Source organism: Grammomys surdaster, unplaced genomic scaffold (genome assembly GCF_004785775.1).
Source record: "Grammomys surdaster isolate TR1022 unplaced genomic scaffold, NIH_TR_1.0 195, whole genome shotgun sequence".
NCBI lineage: Eukaryota > Metazoa > Chordata > Mammalia > Rodentia > Muridae > Grammomys > Grammomys surdaster.
Genome location: NW_021604640.1, coordinates 412,799 through 428,501, shown reverse-complemented (window position 1 = coordinate 428,501; position 15,703 = coordinate 412,799). Strand labels below are relative to the sequence as shown.

Genomic DNA, 15,703 nt, shown 5'->3' with positions numbered 1-15,703 from the left:
TATATATATATATATATATATATATATATATATATATATATATAAAAGTAAAGTTATCATGATTATACTATGGAAATACTTTTGAAGATTTTTGTGATTGGGATTATTTACCAATTTAATTCAGTATTTTTCTATCTCATTTTATTGCGGTTAATTGATGAAAATTGGTATCATGTTTATGTTTGAAGATCAATTTGGAAACATTTTGAATGTATATATCTACTAATTAAATTGGTGTCATAGTCAAGGTAATAAATAAGCTGTCACACTCCCCTGCCTGCCTTAAAAAAGCTTTCTTCTGTTTCTTTGTAATCTCTCCTTTCATTATTTATGTTTTGAAACAGAAACTCCTAATAGAGCCAAAGACTAGAAATGGTGCGGGTTTTTTTTTTTTCAGTGTCTTTGGTGTTCAGATAAAAGTCATGTACCTACTGCTTTACCTAACCTCTCTCTTCATATGCATGCATACATACATACATACATATGTACATACATACATGGCTTTGTATATATTCCATATTTCTAATAGAATTTTGTTGGAATTACATTGAATCTGTAGATTGCTTTTGGTAAGGTGGACACTTTCACTATGTTAATACTACTGTTCTATGTGCATGGGAGATCTTTCCATCTTTTGAGGTCTTCTTCAATGTCTTTCTTTGGAGAATTGAAGATCTTGTTCTACAGATCTTTCACTTGCTTAGTTAAGAGTTAAACCCAGATATTTTATATTATTTTTGACTATTGTAAGGGACATTGTTTCCCTAATTTCTTTCTCCAGCAGCTTTTTCATTTGTATAAAGGAGGGCTACTGATTTCTTTGAGTTAATTTTGTATCCAGCCACTTTGTTGAAGGTGTTTATTAGCTGAAGGAGTTCTCTGATAGAATTTCAGAGTTTGCTATGTATACTATAATACCATCTGCAAATAGTGACGCCTTGACTTCTTACTCTGCAATTTGTATTCCCTTGATCTCCTTTTGCTCTCTAATTGCTCTAGCTAATGGTTCTCTTTTTAAAGCCTATGGGTCCTAGTGATTGAACTTGGAGTTGTCAGGCTTTGTGACAACTGTCATAACCCACTAACCTCTCTCACTGGCCCTGTTAAATCATAGTTACATTCACTTCTTTGCCTGATTTAATACTGTAACAGGAGAATGCCATACCAGGAATCTTTTTTTTTCTTTTTTTAATTGGATATTTTATTTATGTACATTTCAAAAGTTATCCCCTTTCTAGGTTTCCCCCTTGCAAACTCCCTATCCCATCCCCCATCCCCTGCTTCTGTGGTGGTGCTCCCCCACCCACTCACTCACTCCCACCTTATCACCCTAGCATTTATGCTGGGGCATCAAGCCTTCACAGGATCAAGGGCCTCTCCTCCCACTGATGCCTGACAAGGCCATTATCCTCTGCTTCTTATGCAGCTGGAGCCATGGGTCCCTCCATGTGTATTCTCTGGTTGGTGATTTAGTCCCTGGGAGCTCTGAGGGGTCTGGTTGGTTAATATTGTTGTTCTTCCTATGGGGTTGAAAACCTCTTCAGCTGCAGGAATCTTTAAAATGTAAATATTTTATTTTGTATATGCTATAGAAAAAGTCTAATGACCACTGCCTTATGATACATACCAATTACTATGTCATAAGTAAATTAGTAAAAAGCAAGTACCAGAAGATCAGAAGTGGGTCTTGCATGATGGTGTACTTTTATAAATCAACTCGGAAGGTAGAGGCAAGAAGACCTCAAATTCTAGATCACCCTTGGCTTTATAGCAAGACCTTGCCTCAAACAAATATACAAACAAACAAACATACAAACAGCAACGATAAAAGTAATAGAATGCTTATCTTACACTATTGTTATTTTAATAGTTTATGTTCTTTTCTGCCTAGTTGTCTTTTTTGGTATCTACTACTATTGCTCATTATTTAAGATATTATATATCTTACTTATTTAAATAAAGTGGCACAGGAATAATTTTGTGTTTTTCTCTGTAGGTTGTAACTTTGATGAAATCAGTGACATCTTTTTGCCTGTATTGTATACTGCTGCACTCTGAGGGACCTAGGCATGTTAACAGATAAGCAATATATATCTGAGTAGACAGATGTTCGTTGAATTGGAAAGATGACTGTGCTGATTTTGATGTCTATTACTGTACCCTAAGCTTAGGAAAACTATAAAACAAGATAAAAAGTGCTTTGTTTAATCCTATAACGTGGTTAGTATTGTGCCACAGATTCTACAAGATATCTCAAAATTCAGTAATATTTGATGTGATTTTTGGAACTTTTACCTAGACCAACTACATGCATGCACCCATAGATAATGTGATTTAGTACATAATAAATTTAAAGTATCTATAGTGTTATGGTATTTTAATGTAATTGTTTATGAATTTTAAAAGGTAAATATTAATACATAGTATTCACTTATGACATATATCAGCCATTTCAATCTTTTATTGCACTGTAGACAATGGATCTGGTGAAGTGAACATTGCACAGGAAGTAGCTAAAGGTTAGTGGGATTTAGAAGAATTCAGCCAAGCTCTTAGGGAGCCAGTTGTTTTATGACCACAAGGGCATTGCTTAATGGTTTTCACCGCAGTTAGAACAGATATCTAAATGTTGTGCCAACTCGTAATGCTTTGTACCATTGATTTTCATCTTTCTCCTTCTCTCATTTACTGTGCTAAAGTTGTATTGGACTTTTTGTTTTTCTCTTAATTAAGTTCCTTTATATACACTTTCAAAATATAATGAACACACACACACCTTCACAAATTCTACCCTTTACTGTGGCAGTGATCATCTGTGTTATTTGCTATTAACCCTCTAATATTCAGGAAAATTACTGAAACATGATATTAGGTCAATATTTGGTTTTGGCTTTTGAGACAGGATCTCATGTATTCCAGGCTGGCCTTCAACTTGCTATGTAGCCAAGGATGACACTGATCCTGCTGCCTGCACAACCTACTGCTGGAATTAGAAGTACACATCACCAGGCTGAGTTTTGCTTGGGCCTGGGAATCAAATACAGAGCCTTGTGCATGCTAGCCAGTCTGCCAAGTAAACTACATCCCTCACCTTAAAGTAAATAACTGGTTAATGATTAAAGATTTGACTGAAAGAATACCAGATTTGGTATGAGAAAACACATGTCAAAGTCTTGAAATGTATTCTAAATCTTGATCTATGTGTTAGTAACACTGGTGTTGTATTAGTCAGCTTTCTTTCTCTGTGATGAAATACCTAAGAAAATCATCTTAAAGGGGGAAGAACTTATTTTGATTTCAGAAGCTTCAGTCCACGATCACTTGACTGTTGTTTCTCTCCCTGTGGTAAGCCAGTGGATGTGCTGGAAGAATGCTACACTCTTGTGGCTGCCAGGAAGCAGACAACAACGAAGGGAACAGGGACAGGATGTGTTCTTTTGGGACATCCCTATTTCATGTTCTTTTGGGACCTATTTCATGCCACTGGTTTCAAGTTCCAAAGTTTTTGCTACCTTTGAATAGTATCATTAACTGGTGACCAAGCCTTTAACACATGGCTTTTGTGGTTCATTTTTACATCCAGAGCATCATAAGTGTCTCCTTGAAGATTAGCAAATAACTGTATTAGCATTTTCAGTATAAATGTGTTGAGACATTAACCCAATCCTGAAATGCTCTTACCTATTAGGTATCTGAACATGAGGAATTTGATTTCTTCAAAATTTATCAATAGATATTTTTGTTTCTACTTTATAGGGTTGTTTTGGGCCCTGATAGGATGTCCCAAGTGAAATTGCCTTAAAACAGTGCACATTTGTGCAACATATACCAGCTGAACCTTTATTATTTAAAAAGAAAAAAGAAAAATAAGAAAAGAGAGAGAGAGAAAAAAAGGAAATGAAACTTCCAGAGTCCTAGTAGAGTAAATCTTTCCAGGTGTGGTAGTGCAGGTCTTTAGTTGCACCAACTAAGGGGACAGGAGAATCTCTCAGAGTTCAAGACTAACCAGGGCTACATTGTATAATCATGTCTCAAGACAAAGCAAGACAATACAGGACAAGACACAACCTTTCTCTTACAGAAGAGCCCTCTGAAAACTGAAGATATCTATAGCTTTAGGAGATGTCGTAAGAACTGAATGGTTCCAGGGACTGTATTATCTCTACCATGTGCTAAAAGGGCCCTTTGGCCTACTAACTAAACCTTAAATTAGAAGAGCCATGGGATATGGTAAAGAAATTTAACATTAGGGTGGACAGAGGTAAAGTGAATCAACATGCAGGGGAGGGCTGAAAAGTGAGCAGTCTGCCCAACCACCAATGACATCCTTGTAGCTGAAAACTAATGACAGTGTGGATATGAATCTCCACAATTAAAATGTAGCCTGCAATGTTTTGAAACTAATAGCTAACTGTAATTGAATCTCAGAGGATTATTAAAAGAATAACTAAATGGAATAGGAGACTGGGGTAAAGAGGGCAAGTATTTGCAGAAATGACAAAGGACAGAGTTAAAGAATTGTCATCCCTAAGTTTAATACTTATTGTAGTTGAAGAAAATCTTAAAAATCAAATTTTAATTTTCAAAATTCCACTTATAAAATAAATATTATACTACCATCTGTCTTCAGTTGTTATTATTAATTCTAAATGCATTGAACCATACTGACCATTTGAAAAGAAAGCCAGAACAACCAGATGGAACCAAAGCATTTGGGTAGTAGTTGCTTAAACCTAACACCTTAATGATCCTACTTAATGATTCTAAGAACTGTTATAGCTTTTCCATTTAAACTTTCCTCAAGGCGTATGATGCTGGAGATGCTTTGATAATTCCAATATGATGAAATAAAGGTTTAAAAGGTTAAATGAGTTGCCTAAGATCAGATAGTAGTTGGCAAGCCAGGCATAAATTCTAAAGACTGAACTGTGATTTCACCTTTTGTTAGAAGTCTTTATTAAATTGTATATTACTCATCATTTATTTATTCACTTATTTTCTTTTTCATAACTTAGATTTTATTGATTGACAATCAGTACACAGACATTTCAATTCTTATAGAATTTCTAAGATACATACAAAGATTCCAAAGAGCCATGCTCTTATTGAATTTTTATATATATTTATTTTATTATTTTATACATGTGTTTTGCAATATGTATATCTGGTGCCTGTGAAAGTCAGAAGAGGGAATCAGATTCTCTGGGACTGGAGCCCCTATTTAAAGAACAATTGCTTTTAACTGCAGAACCAACTCTCTAGCTCTTGTGTTTGTTTTAAACAGTTGCTACATTGATGTTCAGGTTTCAAATTTGTCCACAAATTTTCCTTAAGAGGATCTCACATGATTATCAAATGTTCATAATCTTTAACTTTTACTAGTTCACAATTTTATTTCACACATCTCATATCCTCAAATTTTCTTTCTTCCAGAGCATTATCCAAATTGTTAGGAAAACTGACCACCACAACCAGAATAGAAGGTAGACAGTTCTGATAGGGAAATACTTTTGTTGTTTGTTTGGAAGTAATTCTACTAAAAAAAAAAAACCTGACGAGACAAGAAGTAATATAGACATAAATACATGACTGTGACTCCGAATTGTTATTTAGCATGCTTTCCACTGAGGAATATAAAACTAGCCCCTCTCTGTAGACTGGTTTGCTTGCTAACTGCAAGACAATGATAGTCTCTCTGATTGAGTATCCTGCTATCTTCTGGTTATACCTCAAAGTAAGCAACCAATGAATAGCTTCACCTCTTAAAAATTATTTACACTTTTAAAAAATGGGATGAAATGGGATTTTCTTCCTTTTAAAAAATGTTGCTAGAGCACCTAAGAAACTCACATTTACAAAATACTTAATAAGACAATTCCTCTGGCTTGCTGAACCAGGAAGACAGGGTGTACTGAGAGACATGACACATGATCAGTTAGACCTGGCTTCATTCTCTTGAGCTCCAGAGGCTGGACTCTGGTTTTCAGTGTCTCTCTTTTCTGCAGGTAAATCTTTAGTTTCTTGGTTAGCCACTCCAGCCTGTTTGCCTTTTGCTACCCTTTCCTCTTTTGTGTGCACGTTTAATCTGATGTCTTACTCTTACTATGCCATAAGACCATGTTAACTATCCTGGTACAGTGAATTCTTTTCAATTTTCATACAGTGAGTAGCTAAAATGATCAATTTTGAGCTTATCATTTTCATTTAAGTATTTGCAGAATATTTTCCAATGCTGCCCTTGACAAGAGTGCCTTGGCTTGAAAACCTTGAAGTGTGTGTGTGGGGGGGGCACTTAGACTCCTCCTTGTCCCTTCCAAGGTGAACTTTCCTATGGTCATTAAGGGGTTAGTGAGGCCACCTAGGTGACTGAAGAACTACATAGAACAAGATTAGAGTTGTATCACTTCGCTTCAGTTTCCTACCCTGTAATACTGCACTGGCAGGTTACCCTAGTCTTGGCAAAAGTGGCCCTGTCATTATTTAAAAGGCAATGCTTTCCTGTAATCATTACTTTAATATTACTTTTATCTATCGATCAAGAAATACACATGCACATACACATATCGTAACATTGCTGTCTTACTCTATTTTAAACATTATTATATTATTGAAGTTTTAAAACTACAAAAACATTATATTATTATAATGTTTATTATTATAATAAAACATATTATTATAGTTTTTAAAACTACAATAAAAATTCAGATATTTAAAAGTAAGCAGAAAATATAGCATAGTTCTTACTGTCTGTCTGTCAAAAATTAGAGAAAATATGAGATAAGATGTATAATTGTTTTACCAAATTGAGGATATTTTAACTCACTAGACTATAAAACAGTCTAACAATTTGCCTGATATTATTATGAACTGATTATTTAATTGGAATTCAAACTATTATTTAGTGTAATAAAATGTTATTTAGTTAATTAAAGTAATAGCACATCCCAGATATTGATGTAAGGTTGATCTGGATACATATACACACACACAAGCTTACCTAAAGTACTATGTGGGACATGACATTTCTGTCAAGTTTTCATTTCTAAATTATAGTAATCTACCAAAGCAATGAAATTTAATAATTTAAAGCGTAAGTGTAAAGTGAATAAAAGCTGAGGTAAAAATGTAATCTATTTGAAAGACCATTGGCTATGTGCAGATAGATGGATTTTGAAAAACTTAGTATTGGGCAATGGGTAGATGGCTCAGCAGTTAAAGGCAATTTCCATTCTTGCAGAGGATCCAATTTTAGTTCCAAACCATCTGAAATGCCAGCTTTAGAGGATTTAATGCCTTCTTTTGGTTTTCTTGGGCACCAGACGTACATGTGATACACAGACACATATAGGCAAATCATCCATACATATATAAAAATCTAATAGTCAATAAAATCTTACCAACCCTTAAACATGATTAATATGGCATATAGATTTACTAGTGTTTGTAGGCACTAATCTAAACTAAGGGAAACTAAGGCAAATGTTATGTGTCCTGAACGTAATTGTTAAGCAAGCATACTCTAAATCTGTTTGTATAGTCCATTACATCTTTCATTGGGAATAATCTTTTACACTGTGGGTAACTCCATACATATATAGTAGAAATATTACTTTGTGCGAATTAGTCTGATATGCACGATAAAGTAAGTATTTGTATGTATCTAATAGGGACAAAACTTCATACAATGAGTTCACAGAAATGATTACATCTTGATTAAATAATGAGAGAAGGTGTCACTACTTATATTCAAGAATGATTGAATTTTTATAGAGTAGACAATTCAGATAAAATAGAGTTAAAACTGTTCGAAGCATAAGTCATAAGGGATGACTGGAGGCTGTTTTGACAGGGTTATATTATAGAGGGATAGAGTGTCACATGTATCTCTGGCTATGTAAGCCACACTGGCCCCAAACTCACAGAGATCCACCTGCCTCTGCTTCCAGAGTGCTGGGATTAAAGGCATACACCACCACTTCTGGTTGATACATTACCTTTCAGGAAGGCGGGATCTAGTTATAGAGAGAGCAGTGGGTCTCAATTTTCCTAATGTTGCAACCTTTTAATACAGTTCCTCGTGTTGTGATGACGTCCAGCCATAAAATTATTTCATTACTTTTTTATAACTATGACTTTGCTACTGTTAGGAATTATAATGTATATATCTGATGTGCAAGATATCTGATATATGACCCCTAAGGGGTCATCAGCCGCAGTGTTATAGAGGTTATTTAGTGCTAGGTTAGATAAATACATGGAAGACTGATTATTTTTATTTTATTTTATTTCATTTGAGACGGGGTTTCACTATGTGACTCTGACTGGCTTGAAACTCACTATGTAACCCAGGCTGGCCTTAAAGACACAGAGATCTGACTGACTTCCTTTGCTGGGATTAAAAGTGTGCCATCACACCCAGCCCTATTTATATCTCTTAGTATTTGGCCAAAAGGAACTTTGTCAATTGTTTTTTAATATATTGCATTATGTAGGAAATACTATTTAGTTTTTCCAGACAGAATTTTTTATTATAAAAAGCTATTAATGTTTCCAGTGTATACTGAATTATTTTGGCAGTTAAAATATTTCCTATGGAAAAAATGTTACCTATGACTAATGTCTTCCCTCAGTTATATTAATATGAACAAAATAATGTATTTTGTGTGGTTAACAAAAAGTATAATCAATTGACATAGTATCATACATAATTATATATTATTTTTATATTTACATGTCACATTTTAATGATTGTTTAAATAATTAAAAATTAAATGAAAATTAATAGTTAAATGATTCACAATTATCCAGTGCTTTAAACAAGACATATTTTAAAAAATTTATCTATTTATTTATTTATTTACATTCTAAGTGCTGTCCCCCCCCATCCTCCCTCACTGAGACTGTCCCCCAACCCACTTCCCCTTCTCCTCTGAGATGGTTGCTCCCACTTGGATGTTTCCCCACCTTGGTGTATCACAACTCTACCAGATTAGCACATCCTCTCCCACTAAGGCCAGAAAAGGCAGCCCTGTTGGGGTACAGATACCACAGTCAGGCTAAAGCTTTAGGGAGAGCCTCTGTTCCAGTTGTTGGGGGAGACTGGGCTGTATGTCTGCTATTTAGTTTTAAGATACAGAACTATCTGAGAAACAAGATTGTGTAGTCCTCATATTTAGAGAAGTATAAACATTTAGGTTCCCCCCAACCCCCCACCTCTCAAATGAAAGGAGACAAGAGTTATAGGAACATGTTACACCTTGGCAACAGAAGCAGCAGCAAGAGATAACCTGAAGTAGAGACCTTGTCTTGAGGTGATGTGCATAGTAGGCTATGAAGCCTGTATGTTTAAAGAAATCATTTTATTTATATAACAAGAGTCTGAGTTTTTGAGGGTTGTCTCTAGATGTCTAGATGAGGTAGCTGACAGGCAGGTATTGACTTTTGCTTCCTTGGTTTCATCTTCTCCAGATGACTCTTATTATTATGCTCACCTCTGGAAAATCCTAGCTATGTCTCATAGTCATTTCTTTCCTTTGTGGTTCCCACTAACAACAGAAATAGGCTTGTTTATTTCTAAAGAAATTGATTACATAATAAAGAAAAAAGCAAGGAATAAAAAAAAATGAAATCAAGAAGTCCTGCCAGATTTCTTTAGCATCTTTGAAATATCATTGTCACCAGTCAAACTATCCCCACCCCTTAATTTTTCTTTCCCAGTAGTTGCCAATGATTGCGTCTTAAAATCCTACTTGAGCTACCCCACCACCATCCTGCTTAAATCTTTCAAGTCATCATTTGTACAAGGATGGATTACCCTTCACTGTACTGGCTTTTTTCCTAAAGCCTTCCCAGAATAATTTTACTTGAAAGGTCAGGAGGCAACTGGGGCTTCAAACTCCCAGTTTCTGATGACAGCATGTACAGATGACTTCAAGGAGATATTTCAGTGAGTGGGGCGATAGTTCTTACCCTAATTTAACTTAAAGAGTTAACCTATTTATTAACTTGTGTTTTTTATAAAAGTTTGTTACACTTTTAATGGGCATATACTAATATATAATAGTGGATCTTATTATGACAATTTGATAGATATGTATAATGCACTTTGATTATATCACCCTTCATTACCCTCTCATTCACCTCCCATTTTCTCAGTCCCCTTCTTCTGAACTATTAATCATTCATTCATTCATTATTTTCTCTTTTATATTTGCTTGTTCTTGTAATGAACTTATAAGTCCTGACCCTTCCCTCTATAAGATTATTTTGAAGAACCTCAACTGATTTCAAAAGAAAATGAAATGATAAGAAATGCTTTAAAGAATTAAACCTGAAAAAAAATGTTGCTCATAATAAAATTCCACCCACATAAGTTGTACTTTTGCTACATTTCTCATTATTCAATTTTAAAATTTTATATTATTTATTTTGTGTGAGTTTGTGTATGTGTTCCATGGGCCTGTGGAAGTCAGAAGAGGGAGTCTGATCTGGAACTAGAATTAAGGATGGTTGTGACCGACTATGTGGGTTCTGAGTATTGAATCTAGGTCCTTTGTAAGAGTAATAGTTGCTCTTAACCATTGAGCCATCTGTCCAGCCCATCATTATCATTTTTAAGTATCTGTAAAGTTCATTGACAAGGAAACTTGTATAGGTTTATGTCACTATTTCAGATACTTATTTTATCAAGGAGCCTTCCTTGCTTTGGAATGACATAGTTTTTAATACCCTACAGGATATCCAGAGTATACTTAAATGCATGCGTGTGTGTGACTATATATATATATGTGTGTGTGTGTGTGTGTGTGTATGTATATATAATATTATGTCATAATACATATATTATGATAAATAATATATATTGTCACACACAATATATAATGACATATATGTGTTATATATATATATATATGTGTGTGTGTGTGTGTGTGTGTGTGTGTGTGTGTGTGTGTGTGTGTGTGTATAATTTGAGAAACCCATGTGTAGGACATTCCTCCCTTTTGGAAAGAATTTGAAATTTAAAAAATGATTTATTTGATGCCATAAAACTAGTTGTCAAGTTTCAGTCTAGCATTTATTTATTGATTTCCCCTACTGAACTTCAAGTAAGGTTCCTAATGGACTAATAGATCATATTTTTTAAACACACACACACACACACACACACCTATGTCTAACTGCTAAGCTACACACTGAGAGCTTGACAAGTGACTGGTAAATAATAGGTTATAGTTTGTATGTTTGTATGTCAAGTAAACTAAAGCATTAATCATATGCATTGGCTTCTACATTTGTTGTATATTTATTCTTTTTTCACCTATAAAACAGAATTTCTGTTCTGCTATGTATACCTTTCTTCCATTACCACTGTAATTTGTGTGCTTTCTGCAATTCTCTTATGTTATTGTCAGGAATCAATGGTCTTTGATTCATGATGTTTATTGGAAATAACTATGGGCTGCTTTGCCTCAAGGATGATTTGATTAGGGGAACCGCTGTTTAACACCATTCAGGAAAATGTTATACTGTAAAGGGTATTGTACTTGTCACAATGATAATGTAGGGAAGGCAGTGACAGGAAAGCTAATAACATGGCAGCCTGATTATTAACATTGAGTCTTTGGTGTTTTTGCCTGTCATCTTTTGTCAATATGACTATCCTCCTAAAAGTTAAGCATGTGACCAAATTGATGAGTTTTATTTGGCAGGAGCAAAAACTATTACTAGATAAAGAAGATCAGAGTTAGTTGATATAGACAGCTTGTGCTTTCCAGAATACTGTTTCTGTCCTCTGAGGTTAGCTATCTGTGGACAAGAACACAGTTTTGTTAGGGAGCAAGATTAGAATGCATTGAAATGAAATGCTCACACTGACTACATCAGCTGTAATGGGGCTTATCTGATGTTGTGACTCAGCCTCTGTGAATCTGATTGTGTATGTGCTCTGTTTTGTACAGAGAGTCGTCATTCAAGACCTGTTAGAAGCTACAAGAAAAAAATGGGGAGGGGTAAGTCTTTCTTCCTGTTTAAAATTATTTAGATTCTCTTAATAGTAATCTAATGTAATGGAGACATTGAGTCTACAACTATGCTTGTTGGTGCTTAAATTGTGTTTTTACTTGGTGATAGAAAAATTTGCCTGATTCAACACTGTAGAAAAGACCAATGTACCATGTGTTACTCACTGGTTCTTTTTTTAATCATTTTATTCATTTACATTTCAAATGGTATCCCCCTTCCCAGTTACCTCTCCACAAACCCCATCTCCCTGTTCCCCCTCCCCCCATCTCTGTGAGGATGCTCCTCCACCCATTCACCCACTCCCATCTTGCCCCTCTAGCATCCCCCTATGCTGAGGCATCAAACCTCCCTCCCCTCCCATTGATGTCAGATAAGGCCATCCTCTGCTACATATGTATCTGGAGTCCTGGCTCTCTCCACGTATACTCTTTGGTTGGTGGTTTAGTTCTTGGGAGCTCCGTGTCATCCATTTAGTTGATATTGTTCTTCTTATGGAGTTGCAATCTCCTTCAGCACCTTCGATCCTTCCCCTAGCTCTTTCATTGGAGTTCCTGGGCTCAGTCCGATGGTTCTTTTATTTATTTTGGTTTTGTTGTTGTTGTTGTTGTTGGTGGTGGTGGTGGTGGTGGAGGTGGCATAGGCATTGGAGGTGGTGTTGGAGGTGGTGGTGATGGGGTATGTGTGTGTGCATGTGTACGTGTGTGTGTGTGTGTAATAGTTGAAATTTTATATTATATAAATCTGCCTAAATTCTAACTTCCTTATAACTCTTGTCAAAATTACCCATATACCTTGATCATATATAAATTTTGTTAATAGTAACACAAATGAGATGGCTCAGTCATTAAGAACACTTACTGCTCTTTTAGAGCACCTGGTTTTGATTCTCTGTATCTACATCAGGCACCTTGCAACTGACTTAACTTGAGTTTTACGTGTTCAACATCCTGTGGCCTCTGTAGGCATACATGTATATATTGTACACACAAACTTATTCAGGTACACATGTATTGATATACATAAAAAATAACTTAGAAAACCTTTTTAAAATTAAAAAAAAATGTATAGTAATACAAATCAAAAGGTCCTATTTTGTAGTCAGTTTTTAAATAATGTTTAAAGTGGGAACCATTACATGTGTTATTTGTGCTTATTTTTGTTTTTTAATACAGGTATGGGACAAGAGAGATACTTAAGTTCATTTTGTTACTAATTTGGGCCATCTGTCACAATGACTTTATAAATAATTCTAATTCATATAAATCATAAAAGCAATGTGCTTTAAGGGTATTAAGAAAAAATGCTGTGTGGAGTACTATATGAATCCAGAGTTTAAAGGCCTGAATTCAAATTCCACCCCCACTACGGCAGCTAAATCTCAAAGCTTTCCTAAATGGAATTTTTTCATCTTTGAGGTAGAGTTACTGCATTCTGTACTTTCACCTTCAGGAGGATGTGGTTAGCATAATATGATTAATATATGTGAGTGTTTGGAGCTATAATGTCTAATAGCATAGAGTAGTGTTATCAGCTTATTGTTACCTTTATTGAATAAGTGTATCTTTGTCATTTTTAAAATAAAGTTTTTTGTTCAGATTCTTTTGAAAGCAACAGAGCTTGAGGTGGGGTCTGAAACTCACTAAGAGCTCTGCCTTAATTTACTTGTCTCACCATCATATGTATCTGTACAGACAGCCTCTGCATCACAGCTCACTCAGGAATTCTTCCTGTACTTTGTTGCTCTTGTGTGCTCCAGAGCTTCCTTCGGAAGCTTATTTGTTTTAGAGATCCAGGTTCTTTCCAAACACTCTCCAACTATTTCCAATTTTTTAAAATGAGTAATAATTTTAAATACAATAAGACACATTTTAGGATTAATTCATACTTACTGTGTCCTAAAATCAGCTGCCAATTGAAGCTTCCAGAGTATCTCATTGCTTGGTCCTCACTCAATCCACAAAGCTTCAGGGAGAGTTGGAAAATTCCCTAGCTGTTGGCATCTATTATCACCATATGGAAAAGAGCTGCACGAAGTCAAGGGACTTATTTTTTCTTGTTTCTTCTTTTATTTTCAGACTGATCATCAGTCGCTAACAAAGGGGCTTCCTTTAAAAGATGCTAGAACAAATAGTGATTCAAGCTCAGGCAAATAGTAGAACAGAACATAGTGATGTAATGTAATCGGCAAAGATGGGCATATTTCCAACCTGGAAATTGAAAAAGGAAGTGCGTCACATAATGCTGTTTTTACAAACACAGGAAGCTTGTGATAGCTGTTTTTTGATTGCTGGTGGTAACCACCATGAAAATATTCTTGTAAATGTCAAAGAGACACCATCCGTTATTTGTCAAGCTTTGTTTAGGTTTGCTTGGTTATATTGGTTAATTGCTGCTACTTTTAATGGAGAAAATAAAATGTTACTTTGTGTGCTCATGACTTTCTTTTTTGGTCCTGTATAATGAATTATGCTGTATTTGGTAAACATTCTTACAAATAATTCAATATGTTATACAACAAGACACAACTGGAAAAATGACACCAGGGTTGTATAAAAAAGTTAAATTAATTTGTTTTTACTATGCTTTAATAAAGACATGTATAGTTTGCTTCTTATTTGAGTATAATCAGTGTTTACTCTGTTTTTTTGTTTGCTTTGTTTTTGTTTTTTCGAGACAGGGTTTCTCTTTGTAGCCTTGGCTGTCCTGGAACTCACTCTGTAGAACAGCCTGGCCTTGAACTCAGAAATCCACCTGCCTCTGCCTCCCAAGTGCTGGGAATATAGATGTGGGCCACGACTGCCTGGCTCAGTGTTTAGTGTGTGTAGTATTGAAATCACTTTTAGTATTTATGAAGTAATTAATCATGGCTTACTATTTCGACTCAAGAATTTGTAGTTACTTTTATATTAATAAGTACTTGTAGTACTTTGTAATTCACAGATGTTTCCTCTAACATTCATCTTACTTATCTTGAGTTATAAGAAATTCTTTACTATAAAATAAGGATAATTATTTCCATTTATATATTTATATATACACTGAAATTGATTTAGAAAAAAAATCATTTGTAGTGAATAGCTTATAAATAATTTTTAAATTAGAAAGCTGAAATGCAAAACTAGGGCTTATGTCATTGGAAGTTTTCATTTCTTCTAATAAACTCTGAATATCATAATAATTAAAATGTGAAGTTGATTGTATCATAGGAGCCGTCTGCTTCTGAAAAAACTATCGGGTGATTATTTTTGAGATTTATAGTGGCATTCTAATATTATAGGGGAATAGACAGGTATTCAAAGTGAAATAGTTCAGTGTCCACTAACATTTCTGGTGACAGCTAAAACACACATGTATTTCAGGTAGCAAAGTGCCACATTTAAAAATCCTGTAATCAGCAATGATCTGGGCCTGCAGTAATTAAAAAGCCAGCAGCACAGTTTGGCAAAGATCATAGTAGATGTCAAGACAGTTCACTTCACAAGGTTTACTGTGAACATTCTACAAGGGAGGGTGCCTAAAAGAAGAAGCTCAGCATTATTTACTTGTGCTGTGTCAAAGCTTCCCTTTTTTACTAAAGACCTTTTATCTTTGTGCTTTTTTTGAAACAGACTACAATGTGTCGTGCAACCCAGAATATTATGACATGAAATAATGAGATGCTAGTTTGAAAAAGAACAATGTA

At 34.8% G+C, this 15,703-nt stretch overlaps 1 protein-coding gene across 4 annotated transcripts in view; it reads left to right on the top strand.

Annotated features, from left to right (window-relative positions):
- Positions 1-15,703, top strand: part of Prrg1 (proline rich and Gla domain 1) — a 109,239-nt gene that overhangs the window by 47,430 nt on the left and 46,106 nt on the right. For all 4 annotated transcript variants that reach the window (XM_028769945.1, XM_028769946.1, XM_028769944.1 and 1 more), the window contains exon 2: positions 11,958-12,008. In XM_028769945.1, coding sequence (XP_028625778.1) covers positions 11,999-12,008 — 10 coding nt within the window. In that variant the 5' untranslated portion in view covers positions 11,958-11,998. The remainder of the gene's footprint in view (positions 1-11,957; positions 12,009-15,703) is intronic.